This window comes from Dromaius novaehollandiae, chromosome Z, assembly GCF_036370855.1.
Source record: "Dromaius novaehollandiae isolate bDroNov1 chromosome Z, bDroNov1.hap1, whole genome shotgun sequence".
Classification (NCBI taxonomy): Eukaryota; Metazoa; Chordata; class Aves; order Casuariiformes; family Dromaiidae; genus Dromaius; species Dromaius novaehollandiae.
The window spans coordinates 22,448,740-22,466,899 of record NC_088132.1 but is presented as its reverse complement, the minus strand read 5'-3'; the positions used below and the strand labels follow the sequence as shown (position 1 = coordinate 22,466,899).

The following is an 18,160-nucleotide window of genomic DNA, read 5'->3' as shown; positions in this document are numbered from 1 at the left end:
TTCATGCTAAATATTTTTGAAGCAGCAAGAAGTGAAAGCTGTGTGGTGTGGCTGGGCTGTACTCATCGGCTTCAAGAAAAATGGCCAATGTACAGCAGGCTCCCAAAGCTCCACAGGTGAACCACTGCCTCCTTGAAAGAGGCAGAGTAATATATCGAAGAAATATATGTTACACACTACCCATTGTCTAAGTAAATTGACTTCGAGCTTCATCCAGCCTAAACTGCACTGTAACTGTACAGAGGTAAAGGCCACCATGTCTAACAGTGAGTCCCTTTATGTGCCTCAACCTTCGTGCAGACTGGATTTAGGACCTCTGCTTCTCAAAGTCTGAGATAGAAGACCTTGTGCTGTTAACCCAGATTTTAACAGGCTCATCAACCCCAGGGTGGCTCTGCCTCCCCTGCAGTGGGTCATAGCATTAAGATAAGTTGCAACAGGTTACAACAGAAAGATGTCACTCTCTGGTCAGGACACATTTCAGAGAAGGAAAGAGACCTCTCCAAAGATTTGTATAATTTCAGATAAGCATCCGCAATTTTGATGTTTATCCAAAATAAATGAAGCCTCTCATTCTTCTGAGGGTTTGCCATCTCCCTCAGTTACCTCATGGAGTTGAATAAGTATTTATTTTAACAACAAGGGGCCACACAGAGGGTTGACAACTTTAGCTTTGGTAGAGGCAGGAAAACTGAAAGGGTAATGTTTATGCAAAAAAAGAGTAAGAGAGATGAGAAAGTGAATGAGAAAGAGCATGAGAGCGAGAAAGGAAGGAAAGAAGGAACAAGAAAGGAAGGTAAGAAGGAAAAAAGGAAAGGAAGGAAGGAAGGAAGAAAGAAGGAGAGAAGCAAGCAAGCAAATGACCATGAGGAAAGCTAGGGGTCCCATGTCATAACAACAGAAAAAGGAAGGCAGAAACAAAAAAAAAATGCTCACAGGATCCTTAGGTATTTCTGTGAATCTCAAAGTTAATCTAACACATTTGTTCCACCTTAATCACTAAGTATTGATCTCAAATCAATGTATGTTTCTTTAAAAGGAAAATACACGTTATTGTTATGAGTTTTTAGGTACCAAAGTGGAGGAGATTTTTAGGAGTATCAGGACTTCTTTCTAATTATTTTAAATTGAATTATAAAGACATAAAGACATAAAAACTGCCATCATATAAGCTGCTGCTGCTCTCATGCTGACCTCTCATATCCCACACGATGAAAAAATTATGTTTTCACTACTCTGTCAAAATAAATTGTAGACATATCCACACACCGGAACCAGCATGCTTCACAGTAGAAGCTGTTTCAAGCCCTTCCACTCAACGCCAGTAAACATCTCTGGCAAGAAGTGATAAACCACGCCCACTTAGTGGTGTTCACCAGCACTTATGGGTGGCTGAAGCCCTCAGAGACTGACAAAACTGCTGCAGTTTGGATTAGCAAAGCAAAGTCCCAGGCAGTGGCAGCTTTTGTTTTTAGTTTCAGAGCTTTCTATTGAATTAATTCTCCCTCTCCTTTCTGCTAATTCAGATCTTTTGTCTTTAAAATGTGGCCTGGCTAGACGTTTAAGGAAAACATTGCTGATATCACAGTAACTTGAAGATCTCCCACTCCCATTATTTAAAGTTACAGGAACTAGGAAAATGTTATATCCAAAACACATTTAAAATCATAATCCATCCACGTACCAAAATGAAAAAAAAGGAAAGACAGCACTGGGCTTGTTAAGTGTGGTTACACTAGCCGTCAACAGCAAATGCTTTTAACAGTCCAGGCTGAAAGAAACAGAGATTTAAGTAAGTTAGTAAGTAAGTAAGTAAATAAATAAATAATGCACCAATCTGATGCCTGCACCAGAACAGTAGAAGACATTATTGCTTCCTTTATTCCTTTTCATTCATGTATGTTGATACAGCACAGGATTTGAACAATATAATAGCAAACTTCAAGCAGGGGCAAAGACTATATCTGACAAAGCAAGAAAGGGAAATCTGACACCTCTGCAGTACATTCATATGGAAACAAAATGACTTATATTTATTTTATGGGACAGTTTGAATTTATTATATGTTGCATATAATTTCCCGTCTCATTCTCGAGCACTCTTGGAATTTATTTCAGGATGTCTTACTTTCTTACAACCCCCACTTCCCTCTGCCCTGACACCCTCTGTTGAACTTGCTTGAAAAGAAGCCCCTGAAAGGCAGAAATTCCAGGGCAACCCCTAAAGGGTTGAAGCTTTGGAAGAAATTCCATAAAGGCAACGAAGATGAAAAAGGAAGCAGTGTGAAAATTAATACGCTGTAGAATCAGTGAACATACCACTTATTTTTCTACACAAATAGAAAGAGGAACGCCTCTGCAAGATGTATCCAAATAATTCACAGGTGGCAAAACTATTAAGATTTCTGCATATGCCTGCATTGGAAGCCGAATAAATCTCACAAGCCACATGCCCTGCTTTCCCTGCCCCAGTCACTTGTCTATATTGCCTTCCAATTTCACCACAACTTTGGCTATTTTTACAAGTAATGTGGAGAAAGTTGGGTTCTGGCAGGAAAAAAAGAAATTGTTCATATCTGAAATGAAATTCAAATCAAGGCACTTGAAGGGGGAAAAAAGGTAGAAGTGCATGTCTACTTGGGGACACCAATCTCTGATACAGTGACGTCTCACTGTCAGTGAAGCAGAGAGAAGGTCCTGGACTGCAGTAGTCTTCAATGTACACGCTCAGATGCAGGCTAAAACAAACCCACAACCCCTACCAAAGTTGTTCTGTAAAAAATTAAGTAAATAGGCCACTTCACAAAAGAATATTTATGACCAACACTTCTTTGGGGGTATTTTGTATTACTCCTACGAATCACTTTTAAATACCATGTATAAAAGCTCACAAGAAAAACAGGTATTAAATAAAGTACTTTAGTACAAAGTCTAAGCAGGTGGAATTCTGGATAGCAGTTCAGTATTGCAGATAACAGAGGCAAATCAATTTATATAGTTGAGAATCTTGCTCTCAATTTTCAGCTAATACTGTGTTGATATATCCTTATCTTCATAGCATCTGCCACTTCCAGAAAAATGAGTGGAAAGTTATATGCTGCTGACCCTATGCAGTTATAGGATAGGCTGAAGTGACAGCCTTCAACAGAGACAGATAAAATACTGCAAACAATTATCTTTCTTGAAAGACAAGCAAAATGTTTGAGAATGGCATCTTTAAAATCGTGATACCTATCTTCAAATCTGTCTAGCATCTACAGTTGCAAATAGACAATCCTCCCTCTCTTTCCTCTCTGCATAAGGGAAATGTTTTGCTCATAAAGAAACAGGTCTCAATATATACAGCAAGTCTCACCATGCATGATAACAAACCTTGGGCCTGTGATGAAATCTAAGCATTTCTTGAGAAGGACATCTAAAATGGCCAGGTCACACTAAGCATTGACCACTGCTTTTCTGTGTCAAACACTATACATAGCTAAAGTCCTAGGAGGACCTCTCTTCATTCACAATGGACTTCACAATGTTTACTTCTTGTTTACCTTTCCCATTTTGCCTGAACATATACCTAAGGGCTGGGTGATGTTTTAAGACCTTCAACAGCCAAATCTGGTCAGGCATCTTCTAGACAAGTCTACTGCCCAACCACTGATACAAAAAGATGGCAATGCCAAGATCAGAAGGCAAGCCTTTCTGTAGAGAGAAGTTGTGCTTCATACCAGAGTATTATGATACACAACTCTGAAAGAATTCAACACTTCATACCAGTTTTTTATTGGTTTCTGTCCACCACATTTATAACTTTCCAATTCTTGTGGGTAGGAAAAAGGAGCCATATTTTTCTCTTTTTCCTGCTCCCAGTCCTGATACTATAGCATCTGGTAGATGATAGGTTTTCATTGTTCTATCACTACCTTCAACCTTCTGAAGGTCACTATGGGGATGATCTTCTTATTCTGTTTTCCTTTCTCATCAATCGAACCCCTGGCTCTGCAGCAGCAGATAAAAATTTCCAAGTTTTTATCAGTTTAATTAGTGCCCATACAGGACTGATTTTTCTTACGAGCTTAAGAAAACAGCAATGAGAAACAACAGTGGTAACAATAGAGGTAACAGTGCTGTCTGCAGTTTCAGGAAGACAACACTATCCTAAATCATGAAGTTATATTTGGATGGCCAACAACCCAGGATAGAGTTTTTATTTTGTTCAAAGAAAATTCAGATTATGCAGAAGTTGATAGACCTCTCCTAAAAAGTTATTTGCCCTGGTGTGTGGACTATTCATACTTTACATTAACTGCTTAGCCTACTGAATTGTTCATAGACAAGTTCTGTCAGCAGAAGGAATCCATAACTTCAGGTGACTATGTTCTAATCTTCAGACTCTCTAAGATGTTCAATCTCATGGCTGGTTTTATTTTGCCTTGCTGGACCTATGAACTTAACAAAAGTAATTAAAACAAAACATGCTCATCTTTAGTGACACTGATGAATCAGACCACTAGCTCAGCAGCCTTTATGAAGTACCAACTGCACCTTCACTTAAATCCTTAAGAAAAAAATTCCATCACACCACCTTAGGTCGTCTCATACCGGCAGTCTGACCCAAGTTCCCAGAACCCTTTGCACCTGCTAAAGGAAAGATAAATAAATGATATATTAAACAAAACCTAATGGAAGAGGTCAGAAAACTTAAGTCCAGACACAGAATCATAGAGGAATCTATGAAGAAAGTGATGAGTATACTCACTAGCATCCGGACATTCACTTAAGAAGTTAGAGACATGAGACTTTCAGAGTATGGCAGCACCAGCCAGAAACCATAACGGTGAAATTTTTTTTGCTCATTTGTATGAATAAATTCTAGCTTTGTATAGCTGAATATCCATTTCAACACATCACTACACAGCAGGTGTGATCAGATGCCAGTCTGCACATAGACATAACTATGCATGAAAATATATGTGTACACTTTGGACTTTGCACTGGAAAATACTTCTCTGTGCAGCTATAAATGTAGAAACAGATGAGCAGACATACAACAGTAGATAGAGCTATCTGCACATGAAGAGGAAAAACCATCAAGCTTTGTACATTCAGATGTAAACAAGAAATGTAATATTCATTCCGCAGGCTAATTGTGCCTGCAGTCATCCAAGACAGACCCAGTTAGATAATAGGCAAATATAATGCCAAAGAGCCTGGAAAAAATGGACTATTGTGTCTGACTATTTTCCATGTACAAATTAGCACAGTGAGAAAAAGAAATGCTGCAGAAAAACACATGTACTTTATTACAATTTCTAGTGTTACTTCTGTAAGTACCACAACAACATGCAAGAGAGCTAATAACCGCTGAAAAGATGCAAACAGCAAACACAAATGTGATTAAATGCCTTTCTGACATGAAGTGATTTAACTTCAAGTTTGGATGAACACATATGTCAATGGCTGATTATGGTTTTGGCCGCATTCCCTTTGAGCTAGAGAACCATGATTTGCTTGTGATGGGTTTTTATTTTTAAATCAATAGAAAGGGAAATCTTTGGAACAGAACTCCTGCTCTCTTTTCTCTTAAAAGTGGTGTGTTAATACATCCTTAGCATGTCAATGCTCACTGAGCAATGAGCACAATTCTCCAAATACCTGGTCTTACTCTGGAAAGTGAGAAACTATTTTCTAAAGTTACTTTCAGTCTGATTTTACTTTCTGAAGACACGCACTAAGTGTTACAGCTCATTGTCTCAGAAGAACCTATGAAGGTACCTAACTCCCATTTATGCCCAGGAAATGGGATGGCTGAGTATGCAGCAAGTTCTAGGGCAGTCAAGAAGAAAAGATCTTACTCAAGTAAATCTCTTTCCCACCATCCCAGTGAAAACCAGTAGGATTTCTTCCAAACGAAGGCTAAGAACCCTGGCACAGTGCTACAGTCACTGCTACACCCCTCTAAAGAGTCTGCCTTGAAATACACTATATTTGCTCAGTAATTGAGGGAACAGAAGAGAGAGGTTATTGCTGATGCCAGCTCTGGACTCGTTCATCCCTTTAGCATACTATCAGCACAAGAGCTGGAGTTGTGTCTGGGCTATGCAGCCTTCTTACTTGTGCAACAGTGCAGAACATAGCACTGAAGATGCTACTTTTGTCTACAGTGCTTTACTGCAAATATAGCAGGATGTGATAAATGATTGTGAAACTAATCCCATGAACATTTGCTACCAAGCCTTAGTGCTTACAACGATGAACGCTTCTACTGCCACACTAGAGAGCTACAGGTCTAGGGTCTGCTCATGTTGCGAAGTGTTGGCAAGATAGTGGTTTTAGAGGCATACAAGGTTAAGGAAACACATAAATCCAAATGTACATTTTTATAGCTGTCAAACTTATTTCACCTACCTGATTAGAGGCTAATATCTAAGAGGCTAATAGCCAGTCATCACAAGCCAGATCTATTGCCTTTTTGAGTCAATGAAAATCTTCTCAAAAACTTCAGCGAGTTTTGTACCATGCCCTACATGAACTCATTTCACAATATGCTGCAGTAGTTACATATATATCAAGGTATCTTACGACTTATCCCTATCTCTATCCAAGTTAGAAGTCAAATTCTTGCATGTTTATGTAATCTCCTGCTGAAAGCAAATAAGAGATTTTCCTGAATAAGGAGAGTGTAAAAGAATGGCCCAATTCAAAAAATAGATTTAAGCTTGTTTCACATCATTATTCTTAAGGCACAAAGATATTTGGGAGGTGGTGAGGGGGGACATCTTTTGGGACAGAGGAAGTCATGCAAATACAAACTAGTATAGTATGGAGTATAATGCATAATAGTTGGCAGCAGAATGCACTATTTATTTGCATGAATTAGGGACTGAGAACTTAACTCACAAGCAGCAGTGAGAAATATAAATGTTATGAGTTTAACATGGGGAAAAATTCTACAGTTCTTAGATTGTCTTGTTCAGTCATATATCCAGTTGATCCTCCTCAAATTAGCACTGCAGGATTTGCTCACAATATATTACAGTCATCAGGTAATAAACTTCTCATTTGCATATGTGAAAGAAAATCTAAGCCTGTCTTTACACCGTTTTATTTGAATTCTGTATTTTGTATTGAAAATAGACCTTTAAATAAACTAGACTTCTAATTTTCATTCCAGATGGCATTATTTCCAGTGATCTATTGGTATTTAGCAATTATATAGCTAAATTTTTTACAAAAAACCATACAATAATTTTTAATAAGTATTTTGAATAGGGTTATCCTACTGGTTTAGGTCCTTACAACACTACTAAATAATGTGTTAAGATTAGTTTGCAAAGGCTAGCATAGATTGTTTCATACATATAAAGAGGAAGATGCAAGCTGCTATAAAGTTAATATATTTCTTTAAGTTTCTTTGCTGTCTGAATGTAAACCTTCTGTCAAATATTAGAAAAGCTTAATTTAAAGTATGCCAAGAGCACTGTGCTATTAAAAGCATGTGTATTAATACTCTCCTTGCAGATTTTCTGACAGTAAACCCACAGCTCATACCTATGAAATTAAGTATGAGTCATAATGGAATATTTACTCTCAGTTAAGCAGCACAGCTACAGTGTTCAGCAGTAAAGCACCTTATCAGTTAATTGGGAGAGGTATGCAAGAAAATCATATAATAACAATCAGTTTTATAGCCCTGAAGTATACTAGATATCACATAACATATCTTCCAAAAATTAGCATAAACTTGTCTCTCTAATGAGTTGCAGCAATAATGAGAGCTAGTTTAAACTGGCTGCAGAAAAATAGTTCAGTACATGCTGTACCTGGTTTCTCTGCATGTGCACAGGAAAAAATATTTTTTTCCTTTCTTTTTTTAGGAAGGAAGAAAATTCCAGGAACATTACAGCATGATATAGTTTGATTCTGAGGAGGGAGAAACAGCTCTTACCCAAATTTCAAGCTTTCAAATCACCATTCACATTGCACATCAAGTTTATAAAAGTGATGCCAACATCAACTTTTTGGTTCTACCTGCAGCAACCTACAATAGCAAGGCTTGAAGCTTGCAGTTCTTTAGAGAGGATAAGATTAACACAATTTGTTCAAACATTTTCTCTCTACCTGCAGTCTTAGAGACTGCCTACCCACTGATGCACACAAATCTGCACATATACACATATACATACACATACGTAACAGCTACAAGGGACATATATTTTTATGAAAGAAATGCCATTTACCAGGACAAGGGAAGCCAGAAGCAGGGTGCCAGCTGTTGCCCAATGGCAGCGCTCCATGGTTTTGTCCGTGCTGGAACTGGAGTCGGACAGTGAGTGAGCTGCGAAGTGCTCCTCTGCCTGCTGTCACATCCAGTGCTGGTGCGAGCACTTCAGCCCTGCTTCTCCGCCTCCATCAGCCCTGCTCACATTTCCTGACCCAGGGGTGGGTGGTTGGGTTGGGGTGAGCTGTGTGGAAGTGCTCCCTGAGCCGCAACTAGCCAATCCCCCTCCTGCTAATCAGACACGCAGCAAAACAAAGCCCAACAGTATAGGGAAAGTGTAACAGTGAAAGACAGACGGGAAGGAAAAGAGAGAGAGGAGGAGGAAGAGAAGGAGGAGGAGAGAGGCAGGCTAGCACAGCTGAAGGGAGTGCTCTGCCTGCAGCAAACTGTGCTCCAGGAGCTCTATTCCACCACTCGCCATGCGCTATTTATGCTTATTGCTAGTTCAGTAGTTCTCCTCCTGAGATTGCATTGTTCCATTCATGAAGGAAACTTAATCTGTGTCAATATATAATGTATGTCATTAAAAGCACCAATCATAAAATGCTGAATCCACGGAGAATGTACACTTTACATAAGTCTTGTATTCTTTACAGGAAAATGCTCCCTTTTATACCATTTATTCAGCAATAAAGAACACTGTCTCTGCCCTCAATTTGTAAAGCAGGCATATTTCTAAGAAGGACTGAGTGACAATCTATCATGATTTTTTTTTCTTTTTTGAAAAACCACCTTATTCTGCATTAGAATGAAAGTAAGCTTAGAGGAGGGAGACTTTTGCCTAGAAGAGCAAAGATCTACACAACTCGAGAGAGCCAGGATCTCTGTCTTTGAGGTATTAACTTGACAGATAGGAGTCGCAAACCCCTGCTCTGACTTGGTTCAGGGTTCATCCAGTTTGCATTGCCTGAAGTCTCTTGCTATTTTTGTTGGCTGTTTGTTTGTTTTATTTTCTAAAGCAGAAATTCAAAACTGGATCCAAGGCATTCTCCCACATGGGGCTGATCTGGGCTTCTCTTGCAAGAGCAACATGATGGTGCCGCAGGGGATGCTAGGGCCAGATGTAGAAATGCTTGTCTTTCCTAAGCTCTTGTCTGTGGTCCCTCAGTAAGCCCAGACACAATGGAGGAGAAAGGTAAGCTACACGTGCTTTAGGATGGAGAAGAACATGCAAACACGATGAGCCTGGAAAGAGATGGGAATAGGAAGATAGCAGAGGAGAGTGAAATTCCACTGAGGGCTCCAGGTTTGGGGTCAGAGAGGAAAAGGGAGCAAGTGTAGACCACAGATGATTTAAGACAACTGGCCATCAGCAGGAATGAAAAAACAGCCTGGTGGAAGAGATGGATGAGCAGGCAGGAAATGATATGTTGCTTGCAAGAGGGAAGGAACTGCGAGGAAACAGAACTTACAGCTGTTGAGAAGTCAGATAGGAGTTTTGGCAGAACAGGAACATGAATGTAAATGTTGAGGACATCTGAAGGCCAAAACAGAAAAGAGAGAACCTCCATAGACCTGGGTTTGGGAAATTACAACTGGCTGGAGAGACAGATTAGGAATACTGGGAGAAACAGACTTCAGCTCACACTGGTAAAGGCAGCCTCGTTGGGGACTTTCAGCCTTGTTGGTCAAGAAAATGAGAGCTGGGAGAAGTGAAAAGGCTCAGTGGGAAGGGGCTATGACGAAAAGCTAGGAATGAGGGGTGAGAAAAGACCTGAAATGGTTCCTAAGATTCCTCTATCATCAGCAAGTCCGTTGTGTGGTCAAATCCCCCACACGGCAACTTCAGAGACCACCTCCTCGGGCAAAGAGGAGGGAAGGACCACCTCATACCACCCTCAGTTTCAGCAGTGGAGATAAGTTTGAGTCTGACCCACCAGGGTACAACTCGGGTTCCAGAGTCTGACCCACCAGCATGTCAGTGTGATGACGCTATGGCAGAATTCCCATATTCTGAGATTGCCTTTGAAAAAATCAGGAAACTAAACATATCAATCAACTAAAAGTCTAGAGTACCTTTTGGAAAAAAAATAAAATCCTTTGCTTCATCAGCAGTGTCAATCCCATACCTAAGGGCTATACAAATTGAATGTTTCTATTGAGCTCCTTGGTCACCTCTGTCTTCTATCTCCCCTGCTCTTGTTCCCTTGCTCCAACAAGCCTACTATGATCTCAGAAGTCAACAGTAGCCTTACAGCTAATCTCTGGAATTTCTGTATGCTAAATTTTCAAGGCCAAAGTGATATGGTAAACAAGGTTTGTTATATTGCATTCACAAGATGATCACCATTTTACTTTTAAAAACCAAACTGCTCCAATTATGGTTACATACATTACAAAGGATGAAATAACTGAGAAAGGCACATGGCTAATCACATTTTTTCTTTTTTTTCTCACAACTTTAAACTGGAAATGTTACATTCACGCTACACTAGTCCATCTCAGAATTTCTCATTTCTTGTTCAGCTTTGGAAAAGATGAAATATGGGTTTTTGAGATTCTTTTTATCAGTTCAGAAGTCTCAGATGGCAACTAACACATCTAAGTTAGAAAAACTGCAGCCTACTTGCTTTTCAGTGTATAGTCCTGCCATCATTCTGCTCATGGAACTCCCATTGAAGCTGATGGGACTTTTGCACGCCCAATAATAGCAAGAGAGTAAATTAGTTTTAGCAAATGATGTGGCCTGCAATCCTCAAATGCCTGAAAAATGCAAACTGCCTATAAATAGCTTTTTTATTCAGGATTTTTATTTAATCACTAGGAGAGCAGCAAGACTTTCATAATAAAATGTTAATTGGTATGAAATTCACCTGACCTGACATTTTGTTGCACACTGAAAATTCAGAACAGATTCCTGAATATGGATTCATTTTTAGTTTCACAACAGACAAGTTTCACAGGCAAACCCTGTGATTTTTTCATGAAACCGTGCAAATACCACCCTTCCAACAGTCTGACTTTGTGTTTTCTGCACATATTTGGACATAGAAATCAAAGTGAAATTCAAGGAGTGGAAACTCACATGAATGAAGTCCAAAGGAGAGGTCTACTGAAATTCTCGCGTACAGCTTTAATGAGGAGTCATGCCCAATACCTGCCAATTTCTATAGAGTAATGATGCATCTACCTAAAGGCTTGTTTTCTTTCAATTATTCCTAATTGAAAACAATGAACTAAAAAAAAGTGTGGATTTTTTGAAAAATTACTTTAAAGCATGAAGTGTTCTGGTGTTGAACTTGTCCATATCCTGCTATTCAGATACAGGATTTTGTTCTAATGCATATATTTATTTTGCATGGAGTTCATTGATTTATCCTCCTGAGCACTAGTTTGGTGGGTGGGGTCTTTTTGCGTAGCTACTTACAAGCCTGTAAGAGGAAGGAGAATATGTCCCATACAAGGTAATATGGCCTATGGCCTAAAAGGTGCACAGCCTCAGGCCCTGTTCATCTCTAGACTCTCTATCATGCACCTCAAATGAATGCAAGAACTCAAAACAATACAAGACCTCTACCTGTGACAAAAGTAGTAGATGAAATCTCAAGATAAAGTCCTGGCTCCCCTGAGATCAGTCGCAAAACTGATATTGGAGATCAGGGAGTTCAGGATTGCATAGATTACCAACTTGCTGAAAACAGACATGCAAATATATCATCTACAAATCCTAAAATTATCAACACAAACCCTTCACCAACTTAAGGGAGAATGGACACACAAACACAAGCTACTCCATACCATGAAAATGACCCCTTCTGCTTTCTGCACTGGCCATTAGCTCTCTTTTTTTCTCCACCTCTGCTACGTGTTTAAATTAAACCAGTTTGCATCTATTCATGAGAAGCAGAGCTGGATATCAGCACTGCACATCTATAGCAGATTATATGAAATGAAAGCAGAAGCAAAGGAGGGTGTCTGAAGCATTATTTTAAGGTATACTGATTTAATGATACTTAATTTGAAAAACACACATGCAGGCAGGAGAAAACTCTTACCATCAATATGCTTTACAGCAGAAAAGAGTGATTCAGCTTTGGAGCTGATCTCCCTGGGGAGGGTATGTTACAGTTTTCCTTCAGAAGCCACCTGCCTCTTCCCGGAGGCTGGACCTCCTTTTTGCCATCAGGTCTGGAGCAAGCAGGATTTTTTCTTCCCTTTTACTTTTTCAGTTAACAGTTATTTTTAGATTACCTCTTATTAGCCTGGATTGGTTTCTGGGAATCTGGATGCCTGCACAAGTATGGAAAGTGAGAAGTGGAAAGGAGCCAGTGCTTTATAAGCAGCTTTTGATAGGATTTGCATTTATAGGTGCATGTGTCTATGTATGCCTTTAGTACCTGTGAAAGACACTACAATGAAAGCTGTAAGAACAGGAATATTCTGAACTGCTAAGGTGAAGCTCACTCAGGTGCACAAGGTCTGTGATTATTAAAGAACTTTCCTGAAAGATTGTTATTGATGCATGAAAAGCCTCTGTCCAGACTTCTGATCTGAGAGGAATTCAAATAGCAGGAACAGTTTAGTTCTGAGAGAGACAATCATCCTCACCTGTACTTAGCAGGACAGCGTTTAGATAGTTCAGCCTTCATACTCATCCAGTCTTTTCACTGTCAGCTGATACTGGCTGCCAAGAGTGCCAGTAACTCATTGCTAGATAACCTGCAATGATGACACCTAGGAACTGGAATGATGTGACCTATGTATCTTAGGCACTTTCATGACCCACTGCATCTAATGTGAAGAGAAGTCTCAAGAAAAAAGTGATACATAAAGCTGTTTAATCCATTTTGTTTTACTGGACAGAAATCAGACTGATGAGATACTTTCACATGAAGCAGGCATTTTGTACTTTCAACATTGAAACAGAAGAGTTGCTTTCTCCTTAGGAATTCTGGGAACACCTGCAGTGAAATCATATGTGGGGAGTTCTTCTTTCTAAAAATTTCATTCATTCATTGAACTGATGAGCTACAATGACCTCCCACATGTTATATTGTCACCATATACTCTGTAAATTAAAGATGCCAACTGTGTTGCAGTAACAGCCCTTAACCTTTGGCAGCAGAAAAATTTGCCAACCAAAAAAAGTCAGAAATGTATAAAATCTTACACTGTGTTTTTCACAACAATCTAATGTTGTATTCACAGTTTTTCACTGGAAGGATGTGGTAATTTAGTGGATGAGCCAAACATCTTGAACTGACATGCTTGAGATCTGAGTTACAGCATCAAAACAGGGGAATTCTACAACAGCAGATACAAACCTGTTTTGCTGGAGAATCCCAGATAAACAGACAAGCATATATTCATCATTACATTAACACTGTTTCTCTCTTTAGGCTTATTCTTTTGCCAGGGTGCCACATACACCCTTAATACCTCCCCTCAACTTACGCTCCTTGTGGGCAGACTACAATGGATTCCCGTTTTTAGAGTGATCCTAGTGCCATTCTGTGAGGACTCCCAAACAACCCCAGACTCTACTTCTAAAAAACGAACCTCTGTCTTCTACTTTTATTTCCCCACAGAAGATGGTTTTCCCTACTGCTGCATTGCTACATGCTCCCTTTTAAGCCTACTTTCAGAAACACTGGCAATTTATTTATCTCCAGTCTTTCCACACCTCTTTCCCCCTGTTAGCACAGTATCTAAGCTTGTTGTAACAGTTCTTTACATGAGTTAGTCTCTGAACAGCCCAGAAAATAGAGGAAATATTGCTTTCACATTTTGCAAACAGAGCACTGTAGGTATAGAGATTAACTGATGTTCTCATGGTTTTACAGGAAGTCAGTGGTAGAGCACAGACTTTTACAACATGTCCAAAGGTGTCAACTAGTAACCTTAGCTGCAGAGACTGATACATTAATTATCTCCAGGAGTAATCACATTGAAGTAAATACGATTTAACTGTGCATAGTAATAAGCAAAACTCTGTGAGCAAAATGTCAGCAAATTGACTAACTACAAGACATGAGACCCAGATCTTGCAGTGAACTTCAGATAAGTAGGTGCTTACGCTATGCTGACAACCCTTGCAAATCTATGACCAGCTTCATAGTGCTTATTGGTTTTTTTAGCTCACACTAGCTTCAGAGTTCATGTCAATATGTGAGAGTTTCACCTTTCACAAAAAAAGTTTCTAGGCTCACTGGTGGCAAAAAATAACCTGAAAACATGAACTTTAAAAGCTCAGATACTAGACAGCAGATACAAAGAAACAGATTTGCAGGCAGTTATTAAAATTCTCATCATTTTAGCTATCAAGCTTATGATTTTAGGGACATTATACAATGATGCTTGGGGCTGAAGACATTGCTTTTGAATACTGGAGCAACAGGGCCCATATTCTTGTAAACTATCCCAGCTGGAATTCAATTTGAGCTTTATGAGTTATAAATTACTTTTCTGAAGAAACAAAACCAAACCAAACAGAAAACCTCACACACTTTTGAACCTTTTTGGATCTCTAACTTACAAGGTTTTTGCCTTGTATTATTATCCCTCTATGGCAGTAGAGTTTAGCTAATTTTTAATGTGTCTTTTTGCTTTTCTAAGGCAAATGAGATTCAATTCCACTTCCTTTTTGTCTTATCAAAAATCAGATTCTAAAACACAGACTTAGACCCTGATTAGCAAACCTAAAATAAATCAGGTGAAACTGTCAAAGTACCATCAAGCAAAGTAAAGAATATGCAAGTTTTAAGAATATTACGAAGAAAAGAGGAAGAAAAGGAGACTAGGGAGTACATTTTGGATTGGGATTTGGAAAACCCTTAAGGTGGGGGAGGTGGGATTGGGGTTTGGCCAGTTTGCAATACTCAGCTCTGTGCCTGGATTCAGCTTTCCAAAGTTTCCGAAAGACAAGGGGTGGGGAGGAAAGAGTTGGATTCAAAGTTTTTGGGTTTTGGCCCATCTCTTGTGCTAACAATTAATGAGAATGCCTGGACAGCACAAAGCATACTTTGAAATGTGGAGCCAGCAAGACAGCCAGCAGAGAAGCCATACTAAAGAAACTCTTCTTTCTTAGTGAGAGTTTTGAATATCGTAACAGTTAAGATGCCACGTGCACAGCTTGCAGGGAACACAGTACTTGTCCCCAGCTTGGCCAAGTTAATGAAGATTATCAGTGCAAACAAATAACAGGAATTACAGCACAAAAGTGCCTTATGACTTACTTAAAAGCTGGAATCAATATTGTTCCTGTGACAATCACAGAGACGGAAAAGGATTATGGGTTAGACCTGAGGAAAAAAAAATCCTCAATTTAAAGCACAAAGCACATTAAAAATATATAAAGATAAAGAATATGTCATAAAACGTAAGAGTAAGTGGTAGGATTTTGAAATAGCATGGGGCTCAAACTGCTGTAACACACACACAGAAGTGGAAAAAGGTAATCAGTGAAATATTTGAAACATATGGTTTTTGTTTGTGTTTCTTGCAAATATTTGAGAAGTGAACAACTCTTACCTGTATACAATCATGACCATGAATGCACTATTATGTTGTAACAAAAATGTATTTATAAGCAACCCGTAAAAAACTGGAAGAAATTATAATGTTAATAACTAGGAGGCTATCATGTTCCATATTAAATTTCTCAGCACTGCAGCTCACTATGCAAAGAGCAGCAATTTTTACTTGATGGATTAAACAGCTTCAATATGGTAGAAATACAGGAAACAGTGAAATAAGACAGATAGCATTCCCCTTTAGAGCTAAGCAGAAAATATTCTCACCATCAGCAAACAGGTGAAAACGTGAATGATTTTTGTTTCCTACATTTACATCTGATGAGAGCCAAACTGAAACCCTGCTTTGAATTCGTAAAGATAGACAACTCAAAATTCAAATCCATATGTGGATTGGATCTTCAAAAAAAAGGCTTTTAAAAAAACTTTTAAAGAATGATTGTGGCTGGTAAATACATGAGTAGCTTACCCTAAGCCAGGCATGTGGCTAGATGATATAAGCTTAAAGAGCCTGCCTGACCTTCTGTCATTCACAGAAGAAATCGGGAATAGGAAAATGAATTCAGCTGGATCTTCTACAGACTGAAGCAGGTAAAAATTGGAGGAAAATTCTTAATTTGTATTATTTCTAGTCTTCATTATAAATTTTTTCATCATGCAATTGTGCTTGTATCACCTCAATGTCCAAAATAAAAGCCTTTCATGTGGCAATCAAGTATCATGAAGTTAAAGGCAGTGTGACAAAGAAACACTGAGGAATCAGCCTATTGAAGAAAACTATCTTGGCTAAGTTCACTAAATCTTCACCTCATATAAGAATCATTTTACTCTCCAAACAAATCAATTACTGCAATAGACACACATTTTTGAACAAAGTAAGATAGGGACCATTCACAACTAAACCTCACCAGGTTTAACTAACCCTCTCAGCCATATGAGAACAACTTATTATCTTAGTAGCATGTCCGTAAACTCCATGCACAGTCTGTTTTGATCAAGCTGGTCAACATATATTATCAAAACCTACTAAAGGAAACATAAGATGGTAGCAGATAGTGCTGCACAGATAATCCTGCAGAACCTAGCTGGCAGAAGTTACTTACAGATGTGTTCTAAGATACAGTTCTATGGCATTTCTGATTGCCAGTAGCTTGGTGAGCAAATGAGGTAACAATTCTTCTTTAACTGAATTTCAGGACTTGACTCTTTCTAGAACTTTCATTTATTCACTTACTCAATGGCATGAAGCCTGCTGTGCCAACATTTTTTCATGGAAAAGCACATAAGATTGAATCTTGCATCCTACTGTGATTCAGTCATTTAACCTCAAAGGCCATTCATTAGATAAATCCTCATGAGAATCTGCCACTGTCAGGAATCTTGTTGCATCATGCATCTCTTACGAGGCACAACAGAATTACGAGAAACATAACAAAAGGGCTTTCCCTTACCTGTGCAAAAGAAGCTTACAGCCCTATCACCTTTGTATGTCACAAATTCTCTGAGAGCATTTTACATTCTTTTTTGCTACTTCCTATGACATCATTCTTGGAATGGCATTTATTTTTGCAGCATCTAGCATCTTGACTGAAGTTGTAACTACAGAAACATCTTTATACATCTTCAAAAAAATCTTGGACCTGTCATTATAATTTTTCCTTCACATTATCTGTTGTTTTACTTTGGTGCCATTTGCTTTGTTTGAGCAGTTTGTCCACTGATAGTTTTGCACATCATGCATATTTCTTTTCAAAAGCTACCTCTCCATGATATGCCACATACTCTGTTCTACATTTAACTTATAAGCACTTTTATGGAGCTATCTTAATGCAGTTTTTGGCTTTATTTTCTTTCTTTTATTTGAGTCCTGGTTTATAAAAGTGGTTTTTATGTATCTTTGACATTAACAATTGTTCTGACCACTTAGGTTTGTAATTTTATTTGCCTGCACAACAGCACTGTAGCTGGTAAGACGTATTCTTGTGCTAGAATAGGTCTGTATTCAGAGACAGAGCATAGCAACACAACTGGCTAAAAGTCATCTTTCTACAAAAGCTGTGATGTAATAGGACAGAACTGCATCTGAACCATGAAAAAACATGATGCAGATCACCTAGGTAATCCTAATTGCTTAGTGTACATTAATAATATAACTTTTATGTACAGATTTACATTTCCCCACTATATGTATTACTTATGCTTTCTCCCCCTCTCCTCCTGACTCTGACTGCACATATATGGTCTTATTTTCCTCTCAAAGTTCAGAGTAAAAAATAAACACAGTGCAGACATGTTTGTATTGCAGGCCTGCACTGTAACTTGTCTGAATTGCTACAGGGTTTTGGTTTCCCTTGCCTGTAATTCTCAAACACTTATGACCACAGACCTTCACTACACAAAGAAAGAAATTATATGCC

The 18,160-nt window shown here is 38.7% G+C and overlaps 1 protein-coding gene across 2 annotated transcripts in view; it reads right to left on the bottom strand.

Moving 5' to 3' along the window:
- ADAMTSL1 (ADAMTS like 1) overlaps nucleotides 1-18,160 on the bottom strand; it is a 462,450-nt gene that overhangs the window by 184,282 nt on the left and 260,008 nt on the right. Inside the window, exon 1 of one of the 2 annotated variants that reach the window (XM_026097815.2) lies at nucleotides 8,231-8,507. The exons of the other annotated variant lie outside the window; for it this stretch is intronic. Coding sequence (XP_025953600.2) covers nucleotides 8,231-8,287 — 57 coding nt within the window. The 5' untranslated portion in view covers nucleotides 8,288-8,507. Of the gene's footprint in view, nucleotides 1-8,230; nucleotides 8,508-18,160 lie in introns of those variants that run through there. 2 annotated transcript variants of the gene reach the window in all.